This window comes from Rutilus rutilus (assembly GCF_951802725.1).
Source record: "Rutilus rutilus genome assembly, chromosome: 7".
NCBI classification, from domain to species: domain Eukaryota; kingdom Metazoa; phylum Chordata; class Actinopteri; order Cypriniformes; family Leuciscidae; genus Rutilus; species Rutilus rutilus.
The window spans coordinates 17,196,587-17,209,361 of NC_140221.1; the positions used below are offsets into that span (position 1 = coordinate 17,196,587).

Here is a 12,775-nt window from a genome sequence, read left to right on the forward strand (position 1 = left end):
GTCTCAACAGAAATCGAGACTCATCAGACCAGGCAACATTTTTCTAGTCTTCAACTGTCCAATTTTGGTGAGCTCGTGCAAATTGTAGCCTCTTTTTCCTATTTGTAGTGGAGATGAGTGGTACCCGGTGGGGTCTTCTGCTGTTGTAGCCATCCGCCTCAAGGTTGTGCGTATTGTGGCTTCACAAATGCTTTGCTGCATACCTCGGTTGTAACGAGTGGTTATTTCAGTCAAAGTTGCTCTTCTATCAGCTTGAATCAGTCGGCCCATTCTCCTCTGACCTCTAGCATCAACAAGGCATTTTCGCCCACAGGACTGCTGCATACTGGATGTTTTTCCCTTTTCACACCATTCTTTGTAAACCCTAGAAATGGTTGTGCGTGAAAATCCCAGTAACTGAGCAGATTGTGAAATACTCAGACCGGCCCGTCTGGCACCAACAACCATGCCACGCTCAAAATTGCTTAAATCACCTTTCTTTCCCATTCTGACATTCAGTTTGGAGTTCAGGAGATTGTCTTGACCAGGACCACACCCCTAAATGCATTGAAGCAACTGCCATGTGATTGGTTGATTAGATAATTGCATTAATGAGAAATTGAACAGGTGTTCCTAATAATCCTTTAGGTGAGTGTATTTTTATTACTTAAATTATTTACTGGGGGCATTTTAGGTCTAAAAAAATTATATTATACTGTAACATTGTTCTGCATAAAATTTAAACGAGCCTTTAAAATATAAATTAAGCTTGCCACAGCACACTGGCAAAAGTAATGATTATAAGGTGTAGTAAAAACAGCAGGGAAATATTTAAATCATTTATTAAAAAAAGGATTGTTTTCTGAATCTGTGTCAGCTGCAAAGATGAAAGTTGACAATGCTGACTCATTATCTTTGCAGTATAGTAGATTCACCTATAGAGAGAAATGCATGTAATGCAGTAAGCGTGGAACTGATTTAGCTTCCACCCTCTGCATGAAGCTAAATCACCGCACACAGTATGGATGTCACAGTTTGGTGCATAGAGTCAGATGATGAATACAGTCAGTCAAAGGTGATCCACACTCCAATCCAGAAGGGGGCGCACATGGTTAATGCAATGCTATTTACTAAGTCACAACAGGAAAAAGAGCAGAAGAAGAAAAGACAATCTATGCACCAATGACCTACCCAAAACAAGGGTGTTTCTCAATACCAAGCATGCCAAGTTCGACTTGGGAGGACGCAAGTTCGGTAATTCTGCGAATGGTACAGCAGCGTCCTTGATAACGTCACTCACCTCACCTTGGCTACTCCGGTTATCTGTATGTATATTTGTATATGCCACCCTGCCTCATTTCAGTGTCATTTTAAAAGATCTTAAACATATTAATAGCCACACAAATGTGGTTAGGGCAATGCGTAAATTCACTATCTTCACTGTATGTATATGTATTATAAAATGAAATGACAGAACCCTGTCTCTTTTTGTTGAAGGTGCAGTCAATAAGAATGACGGTCACGCGGGTTGCCAGTTTGAGGACATGCAACAGGAACGAGCGCAATTGACAATGAAAGCCGAGAAGACTTGCCCCGTAAGTTGATGGGTTGATTTGTCTGGGTTTTAATATGCTCTCGTTCATAGAGATTTTTTGATACCAAGGCTTTTTAGGTTGGGTAGAATCTGCAATCTCTGACCCAGTTTGTTTGCTGGCTGCAATGACTGCAATACCCTGTGTTTCCTGCCAACTGGCATCCCGGGGTGTTGAAATACTATTGGGTGAACTGACAGTGGGCGAGATCACAGACCAAAACAAAACAGACATTCCAACACGGAACGCACATTTTAAAGTAAAATAACTGGCTGTAGAAGTGTTTTTCAGAGAAACGAGTATGTGAACTCAGCATGTTTCCTAAATATCTGCAAACATATGGCATTTGTATGCTTTAGTAGAGTGAAAAAGTTACATACAGCACCTTTAAATGTCATTTAATGATCAATCAAAAAAAAAAAAAAAAAAAAAAAACCTACAAAGTACAACTACCTCAGGGGGGCTAAATGCTGCTAGGTGGAACAAACTGTAATTTGCACTACTGTCTGTTCAAAATAAATGAAAAGAAACCTAGCATTGGGGATTTGTTGCTTTTTTCCTGTTGTACCAAACTCATATCGACCCGTGACCCCAAAACCGAGGTACGTACCAAACCACGACTTGTGTGTGCCATGTAAAGTGGCTAACGTTAGGCTACTACTCACGTTTCAATGTTTGAGGTCAAAGAATGATAGGCGAACGTTTGGATTTCCTTCCCGGCATAATTACGCATGGACAAGCTATGTTAACAACCTGTCAGAGTGCATGACTTCATCACTTCCTGTGCAGATATTTTTTTTCTGCGACCCACCAACCAATTAAAATTTAGTTGACCAAGCATCTTATCATCGACTAACGTATTTTATATAACGACCATCTTATCTAAAATATTTTTAAGATATTTCGGTAACACTTTATTTTACAGTGTCCTTGTTACATATGTTACATGTACTTACCATAGTAATAACAGTAAATTATGCATAATTACATGAAACTAACCCTCAACCAAATCCTACCCTAACCCTATAGTAAGCACATGTAGTTGCTTAATATTACTCAGTACTTAAATATATAATTACACTGTAACAATGACACCTTAAAATAACGTGTAACCGATATTTCTACACATTTAATTATATATATTCTATTTATAGTTTTTTTTATGATTTAAATTTGGCTAATTTAGTGATAGTAAACAAGAATACACAAATTGCTCAATTTAAGTAAACATATTACACAATATTTAGCTAAAACATGTAAAAATGAATAAACATACATATATAAATTATACATTGCCTTAATTCAGTTCTAAAATCTGCAGATGGCCATGTGAGAGACAACACTGATGCTGATATTCTCAAAATGGCCAAATGTTGGCAGATTAATGGTTTGCCATGCAGCATTAGGTTTAAGGATTTGGGAGGTGGGCTCAATCCAAAGTAGCAGTGACCTGAGAACTGTAGAATTACTGAAATCCCAGTCCTCTATTTAGCCTGTAAGCAAAGCACATAACCACAGGCTGCAGCATGGTGAATCTCCCTCCAAAAATTATACTACAAGTCATTCTGGATGAACGGTGTTACTACATGGCCTGTTATAATCTGGCATGAAAGCATGTCACAACCACAGCCTTTCTTTAGGTATATTTGCCAAGCAAGGGTTTCAAGTCTTTCAGTCTCACTTACATCTCTGATGAAGGACTCTAGGGCAGCATAGGCGATAGCGATGCCGTCATGAGTGCTGGTGCCTCGACCCAGTTCATCCAGGATGACCAGGGAGCGGGACGTGGCACGAGCCAAAATATCTGATGCTTCCACAAGCTCCTCCATAAAGGTGCTCCTGCCCCTTGAGATGTTGTCAGATGCTCCCATTCTGTCAGAACCAAAACCAGTGGAGCGAAACTTAAATTAGTCTGTGAACAAGCATTAGTTTACTTTGCCATAATTTACTCACCCTCATGTCAACCCCAACCTGTATGGCTTACTTTCTTCTTGTGGAACATGAAGGAAAAAAACTAGTAAAAGGAACAATGTGCCAGTCACTCTTTTCCGTACAATTGTTAGTGGATGGGACTGGAGCTTTCAAGCTTCAAAAAGGACATAAAAAGAACCATAAAAGTATCATTAAAGTGATCCATATGACTCATGTACTATATTCCAAATTGTCTGAAGCTATACAATAGCTTTGTGTGATGAGTAGGCCAAAATGCAAGTTGTACGAGGCAAAAAAACAAACATTTTTTTTATTTTTTGGCCAATATTTGTCTTATTCACTTTTATTATATATATAAAAAAAATGTGGCCAGGTAAATAAAATAAAATAAACACCTTTTGAATTACACAGAAGTAATGAAGTCATAAAGGTTTGGAACTTAAGGGTGAGTAAATGATACAGTATTTTCAAATTTGGCTGAACTATCCCTTTTTCTCTGACTAAACTATTAGGATTGTCACAATTTTAAATAATTTTAAACTAAAAGCTACTTGTAAGTTACAAATAGCTTTTGAAACAGCGGTGTTGGAATGGTGGTTCTTTGTTCCTCAGCGTTTAAGCCACATTACAGAGGCCAGAGTCAGCATTAGGGATGATGAGACCAATTCATATCCACTAATGAGAGACAGACGATTATGAAAAGGACCTACAAATACTCTTAAATAATCTTACTCTTGCAATGCCTGGGAAAGTAATGACTACCAGTGTTTGAGTACAAAAAAAAACACTGGTTGGTCTCAGGATTATGTTCTCTATTTATTGTGTTTGGTTCTGTCATTCTTAGTTGTCCTAATTTCCATGTCTGTGCCTGTTTGATTCTGCATTTTACGTCGCATATAAATATTTCACTCAAAAGGTGAAAGGATATCACACATGCAATTTGCCAACGTTGCACAAGAGTTATGCCGGTGAAGGAGTCTCAAACCAGTGTTAATTAATCCCCGAAAATGAAAGCAAAAACTGACTGAGCTTTTGGCATCTGACGCTGCACAGCGCCAAAGTCAAGGAAAGTCTGTTCACTGGGCAGCCATATTTGCAACACCAGCTATTTCAGGGCATCCAAGACCAAATCCTATCTATTTGAACGGAATAATCCTGAAATCTCAAAAACTGCTTGCCAAAATCACAATTAAATAACATTTCAAATCAGCAACAAAATCTGACATAAACTGTCTCATAAACATTGTTTCTTATACTCAAATAGCATTAAAAAAGGCTAAACCAGCCAATGTGCATGAGCAGTCCTAAGCGTGAGTCTCAGGTTTCAATGGGATCCAGAGCTTCTAACGGCAGCTGCAGTGATGCAATGACTTTAGCAATCAGCGATTGGCTCTTTTACTTGGAAGGGGGGACTTATTCTGCCATATTGCGCATTGCAGTTTCTCCCATTCATCAGTAATAGAAGTGAACCATCTTTCTATATCTATAGTCTTTGACTGAGAATTAATTCTACCTCAATGCTGATAATGGTATATCAACTATCTCTATTTATTGGCTTAATATTTCTCTTATGGACCATACATTAATGATAGTGAAAAAATCTATTTGTATTGACAATAATCAATATTTCTTGTTCAATGTGAGCCCTTGAAATCAGGTAGGCGGTACAGAATCCCTCTAGCGAATAAATATGTGTTTAAGAGTTGTTTTGTTTTTGTTCTTGTTTTTCTTACCACTGCCTGTATAGTTATTTTACGTGCTGGTGAGCCAAAGACAATTTTCCACCTTGGTGGACAATAAAGACATACAATACAATACAAACAAGTTTTGAAGCTGCTTTTGATTTTCATTGATGACTGATTATTGTGCACTGTTCGGACCTAAACGCTGTTATTAGGTCTATATCATTTTAATAATAAGTAGTAGTATTAATATTCATTTGTAATTGTAGTGTTTATAGTGTCATTAAAATATTTTGTTATTCTGCTATGGAAACAAAACAAAAATCCTTACGAACAACAATGCCTTGGTTTCGCTCTTTTCTTGTATAAGAACGATGAGTCTCATTTTAAAACAAGCACTCTTGACAATTTGCGAACCGATCACCTTGCAATTAAATTTTGATATGGGATGTAGTTTTGTAGTCCGTTTTAAAAACATTTTCATTGAGGAGTCCTCAATCCGCGTGTCGGTGTCGCATGTGTGATGTCGTAATGAAATTAGGGAAGGCAGATTAACTGTAGTTCCTAATATTAATTTGATAATAATACTAGCCTGATAATAACAGCAACAACAAAATAATAATAATTTAATACATTAATGGGAAAATGAGCCAATTATCGTCTTGATATCGTCTAGGCATCAGCCATCGGCAATATCTCTGACAATCGTCGATAGAGGAAACTATCCTAATACAAAGACTCACTCTTTCAGATCAATGCAACAACATTACACAAAATATGAATCAATTAATGTGCCGGCCATTATAGGTAATGTACATAGATCCCCAGATCGCAGAATTGTCCTGTGATAACAGCTAATCTGAAAATCCTTCCCATTATCCTGATGGGGGCTTCATCCTACTTTTTTTTTAGCTGGACAAATCGTGCAGCTCTTGGCTACGATTGAGAGAGAACACAGATGGTATCTGTAGTCTGCTTTGCTGTGAGCCACAGCAATGAAATGCCGCTTTCATTCTATTTGTTTCTTTTATATTTGTCTCTGTTTTCTTGTATTTTACATCCAAACATTTTGACTACATGTATTTTACTTTCATGTTTTGAACACAGCACTACGAAACTCAAAAAAGATGTAGATGTTTTAGACAACTTTTTTCTTTATTACAAAAGACTTTAAAAGGTTTCATTTAAGGCTTAATTTTTACTTAATTTTTTTGCATTGCACTTAATTTTCAGTTTCCATCGCAACCAAAAAAAGAGAAGGAATAGAGCTTCCAAACCTTAAGTGCCTCTTAATAAAAGTGTTCCATCAGTGGGGAAAAAAAAGACTGTCCTATCAAGGACTCGCACAGGCACTCAGGACTATGTAGACTTTTGCAAATATCATCCGTCATCATGGGTGTATTATTACAAATATGACGATATTCTGCTTCTGCGCCTGAATAGTTGACACACAATGCTTTAATGATTGCAAAAAAAATCAATCAATGGATAAATAATAATTGGGAGAATTTTGACAACTTTAACCTTAAACATTAAATAATAAAAATGTCATCATTGTTGGTTAGATTGTTAAATACTTATATTTTAATAAAAAATCTTTAATATAAAAATTTAACTCAGCAAGTAAATATAAGTAAAGCAAATTAGTATTTATAATAGATTTATTATAGTTTATAATTATTTAAATGTTCACTACGTAACTTTTTTTTCTTTTCAAAATTGACAAAATGTAAATAATGAGTCAATATATCATCAATCCTTCTTCCAAAATGTGTCTTACCCTGATATGGTAAGCCTTATAACTTATAAGCATTTATATTTTAGACCTGTTGGGGTGGTTTTTGCGGGAAATTGCTTACATGCGTCATTCGCCTGCATGTCTGTAAATAGTCATATCTGTAATATAGAGAAAAGTTGCTCTGGCTACTTTGACGTGTGTATGGTGTGGCATAGGTTAGATGTCACAACGAGCAAGAAGAGTTGACATGGAGCATCTAAATCTCAAACCTCAATATAATATTTCAATATAGCTACAGTAACATCTTCAGCTAAACTATATATCTCTTCAGCCTAGCAGTGAATGTCTTATGAGCATTAGGATAATCTCTCTCTCTTTGGCTAGAATATCATTTATAAAAAAAATGTTTAAAAACAACATTTGACCATATCAGACTGGCAATCGTCATAACCTTTGTAACGTTATTAATTGAAAAATATCAGTGTTTTCAATTAGTCAAACCAATAGCATAAAACATTGCACTTACATGCTCAGATGACATTTTTGGATTTCCATGTGCAGCGATCCATATTCATCCACAGTCACGCAGAGCCGAATCACAACCAAAACAATGTTCTTCAAATGCATGCAGTTTTGTTTTTTAACAGCTAGAGCGCCAAAAGTTACATAGCCTACCTTTAGTTTTTATCATAAATAATCTACTTAAAGTTAGTAAATGTACAACTGACTTGCACTTAGATTGTTCGCCATTAAAAATCTACCAACAATGACGACATTTTAAAGGAACACTCCACCGTTTTTTGAAATAGGGCTTATTCACCTTCTTTCCTACATTTAGATAGGTGGGCAAATGCATTTTTGTCTCAGTGCATGCATTGTTTTAGTTTGACAGGGTCAGCGCTAGCTTAGCTTAGCATAATGAATGGAATCCTTTGTTGCCAGCTAGCATGTCCTGAGTAAAAGTGATATAAAAAATAAAAAAAACACCTAATTACTTCTTGTGGCCTGCGTATTCACAACAAGTACAAATAGTTAACACTAGGTGATTTCCTAGGCAGATATTGACTTATATATTAAGGACTATATTAGGGGGAAGCACAGGCGAAGCACTGCTACTTGGGCGTGATATCTCTGAGCCCAAGTAGCAGTGCTTCGCCTGTGCTTCCCCCTAATATAGTCCCATGTCAATATCTGCATAGGAAATCGCCTAGTGTTAATCTGCATCGCTATTTGTACTCGTTGTGAATACGCAGGCCACAAGAAGTAATTAGGTGTTTTTTTCTTTTTTTTTTATATTACTTTTACTCAGGACATGCTAGCTGGCAACAAATGATTACATTCATTATGCTAAGCTAAGCTAGCGCCGACCCTGTCAAACTAAAACAATGCATGCACTGAGACAAAAATGCATTTGCCCACCTATCTAACTGTAGGAAAGAAGGTGAATAAGCCCTATTTCAAAAAACGGTGGAGTGTTCCTTTAACATTGGAATTTAATTGTGATGGATCTTCTTTCTTGTGTTGATATGCATGCATTTTATTTTTTTAAATCAACATAAATATTTTAGGTTAAAACTTTCATGAATGCATAAAGGAAAGTGCATCTCTTATATCCTGAAACTATTCACCATTTCAAGTTGTTCACCATTTTAAAAACCCTTTTTGCCTTCACTTATAAATTTGTAATTACTTTGCAGGGTGACAAATTAAAACTTTATAGAATATTTAAAAAATAAAATACTTTATAGTCTCTTCAATGCATTTAATTTTCAAAAGAATTGAAAAATGGCACGTAAAACTGTTTTAAATGGAGTGCCATGTCACATCACATGACGTGTACTTTCCAAAGGGATTTCATGTCAACTACCCAACAATAGTTTTAGAGTGCGTCATAAATCTTGAAAATGAAAAGCCAAAATCCAGTCAAAGCAGCTGCAAGGGCTTTTGTGAAACTTTGACAGCACTGAGGATGTAAACTCTTCTCCAACATTCTACAGTCCCATTACGCAAATGCAATAACCACTCAATGTTTCCGCTTCACCAGAGTGCAGTATAGGCCACTGAACCTTTCAGACTTAATTGGGCGCTGTTTGAACCTGATTTTGACCTGTTAATTGGAACAAACCAACACAACTCTGGGGAGCGAAGGCAATTATCTTCTGACGTGAACAGCGCCAGGACTGGGTTAATTAACGAGGCAGTACTTCACTATACTTCACGGTATGACTTGGACTGACAAGACCGTGTCAAAAAACACTCTACATCACATCCCCTTCCTGCTGAACAGTCTCGCAGCAATGCTTAAATAGCTTTAAGTCTACAGCAAAACTATTTTCATTGCAAAACTAATTAACTCAGTCAGTGTATACTATATACATCAACATACACTTCTCTACAACACTGCTGGCTGATAAGAACTTTTCAAAATACTCAACAAATGAATTCATTCTACATCATTATTGGCCTTACGTGAAAAAGGCTCAAATCTGTGATAGATCTCGGGCACTTGCCCGGCAAAAAGGGTGAAAGGCTGCACAAGTCACATCTGAGTCTAATTAGTGAACCGCTGTGGATGTTGTTGATGTTGGTAGTCTAATGACTAGCACAGTCAGCAGAAATCAACCAACCCCTACAACAGTAAACAATGTTAATAAATCACATCAAAATGAAAGGCAAAACAAGTAAAGAGGGGCTGGAAGTTCACTGAGGTTACTAAGAAATAATATTTAGTTAACATACTTGACAAGAATCTAGATATTTCATTTGAATTTATGAGGGAGGCAAAACCCCGTAGAATAAATTTATGTGACAGTGAACCTTAAAAGGACCAAATGAAACAGGCAGGCCACTTTTTATGTTCTCAGAACACATTAACAGCAACAGCAGATTACCACTGACACTCATAAGAAATATCCAAAGTGATCAGTTGGCTTAACTTAAAAAAGTGAGGAAACCCGTTGCCTTAAAATTAAAGCTGCATTCCGTAACTTTTTTGGATTAAAAATGATCCAAAATAAATTATTGAGCAAGTACATAACCAGCCAGTGTTCACAACTGTCTGCCTGCCTTGGCTCGATTCAAAACGGTAAGCTTGTAATAATGTTTTTAATTCCAGTGGTGCTGGTGGATTTCCGTGGGAAATTTGAGCATGTCTTTGCATCATTACGTCACATCTGTACACGTAAAGAAGATGTCTCGGCTAGTAGGCTATGAGTGTGAGGATGCTGGAGGTGGAGATTTATAGCCTTTTCTCACAGCACTTGATATAATTAAACTTATCAATTTGATGGCGGCTCCAGAAAGGTTCAAACGACTATCACCAGTGACAACTGGAGATTCACCCATTGTAAAATGCAAAAGACTTCGTTCGGACTTCGGAGTGGCTACAGAAAAAGAGAGACTGTAACCGGGCCCATGTGAAAACAAGGATAATATCGGAAGGGCATTAAATGTAGTCACGCAATGCTGATGTTGTTAACATTAACAATTTGAGAACAAAGTACAATTTGCACGGTTTGACGTGATATAAGCGTTCGTTAAACTGAATCAGCACGATTTACTACAATGCTTTTTTTCCCTTAGTTGGTCAGAACAAAAGTGGATGTTACTTACTTGTTTAGATGACATTTTCCGGTGAAAATTCTTATGTTGGTCATACTTCCAAAAAGTAGAATCTGTGATTCCAACTGACAGTATCCACACCGGCGCGGTGACTGTTATTTATTATGTCTATGTGACTGACAGCCGCACATTCTCCTCAAAACATTGGATTCATCCGCGCTGTGCCGTGCCGTGCCGTGCCGTGCCGAGGCACAACCCACGTAAAGTTGATAATTCCGCCAATAACTGCAATTGCAGATTTCGAACAGAGATGGCGACAAAGAGGAAAACCTACGGACTGCAGCTTTAAGTAAATAAACATCATGTAACTGAAAAAATTAAGTTCACTTGGTATTGATATCAAATATCTGTTATGATTTTGTTTTGTTTCTCACACAAAAGAGAAATTGTTCTACTAAATGACTCTAAAGAGTTAAGCCAAACAAAATGAATGTATAAATAAATAATAATAATAATGGGAATGTTGACTAAACTTAAAATGAGCCTTTACAAAAAAATGTATAATAAATGTATAATAACACACATATACATATATATATATATATATAGAGAGAGAGAGAGAGAGAGAGAAATTAAATATGATACATCAAGCACATATAAGTTTTACCAATTAATCTTGTTGTCATTTTTATAAACTGTAATTTAATATCACAGTTTAATTTAATTATTATATACAGCATATTTATTTTAAAAAGTTGATTTGCATTGTTAGCATTGTTTTGGCATTAAAAAACAAATCAACAATTATGACATAGTAAAATTTGCAACGCAAATTGGTCTTCTTTCCTATTCCCATTTGCATACTGAATTGGGATACGTCTCTTTTTACATACATTTAATCTATTACACAGCAACACTGTATCGGAGTTTAAAAAACTCATTCTCATTTTTGTTGCCTCAAAAGCAGAGTTTTTTTTTTGTTCTGGACTTGAAAATCTAGTATAACTCCGCTCCTCAACAATCTAGCAGATGTGGCATAAAGTCTGAATAGGTTTTGACTCCTGCCTCTGTAATCTGCGGTTACCGGGGTTTTGTGAAAAGACTAGCGGGCATGGTTTCACCCCGCTCAATTCTGGACCATTCAAGCACAAACTCCAAAGTCTGCTCAGCCTCTGAGGTGTTGTCATGGTCACTAAAGTTCAGCTTCATATCGTCATACATTACTTCCTCTCTAATGGCCAGAAAACAAAAGAAACATTATCTTACTCAGAGCTGATTTTTCCATAGGTTTAAGCAGATGGATGTGACCCTGTTCTTTTGGAAAAAGACCCATCTACATTTCTCAGTTAATACCCTATTGTGGCAGATGGGGGAGATTTCATAAATCTCCTATGAAAGTATCTTTGCTCTTTGGGAAAGAAAGTGGAAAAAAAACCGCAATAAAGATGATAGAGAATAAAAGATCTGGACATTTCTTTTCATAAGAAGATAGTAAGCCATTAAAAGCTCTCAGATGCATTTTGTGACAAGCAGAGGAAATTATATGCATTATACTCCATGTAAGGTCTGTCACATCTACAATAATCTCTTCTCAATTGTTGATAGGCCACAGAGAAGAAGGTGGTGTTTAACAGGTGGAAGTTACCTGACATATATGCCGTCTACAATGCCCACTGACGCCTCTCTGGCAGGAACAAAAGATCCCAGCTGTGCCATGATGGTCACCAGGGCAACCTGTCGGATGTAGGAGCTCTTGCCACCCATGTTGGGCCCAGTGATGATCATGACTCGCTTCCCATCCCCCTGAAGACAGCAACGGTAATCAGATGAATATTTGTGCAAGATTACATTAAAGATTCTCAAGGAAGTGACTGATATGTGGCTGATTGCTTGAGTGTCAGAGCTTTAGAGGGATGGAGCACAAAGGTCATCTCAATCATCTGGAGTGAAAACACTGAGAAGACAAAGCACGACCAGCAAAAATCTATTTATAATGGAATATAAAAAAGGTCAGAGACAAGAGAATAGATGCACTACGGTTCAAATGTTTGGGGTCAGTAAATGATTTTAAAAAAAAAAAGAATTTAATACTTTTATTCTTGTACTTGATCAAAAGTGACAGTAAAGGCATTTATAATGTTATAAAAGATTCCTATTTCATATAAATGGTGTTCTTTTGAAGTTTATATACATGTTTTTATGGTTTACAAAGTAATAATGATATAATACAATATAAGTAAGGAATAATTGACTTCGCAGCCACATTAACACCTCGGGTGTGCTTTTTTTTT

The 12,775-nt window shown here is 36.6% G+C and overlaps 1 protein-coding gene across 1 annotated transcript in view; it reads right to left on the reverse strand.

The window, feature by feature from the left end:
• The window catches only part of msh3 (mutS homolog 3 (E. coli)), a 67,374-nt gene that overhangs the window by 19,445 nt on the left and 35,154 nt on the right, over positions 1-12,775 (reverse strand). The window contains exons 20-21 of the mRNA XM_084414059.1: positions 12,130-12,287; positions 3,257-3,443 (exon numbers count right to left, since the gene is read on the reverse strand). Of these exons, the coding sequence (XP_084270185.1) occupies positions 3,257-3,443; positions 12,130-12,287 (345 nt within the window). The remainder of the gene's footprint in view (positions 1-3,256; positions 3,444-12,129; positions 12,288-12,775) is intronic.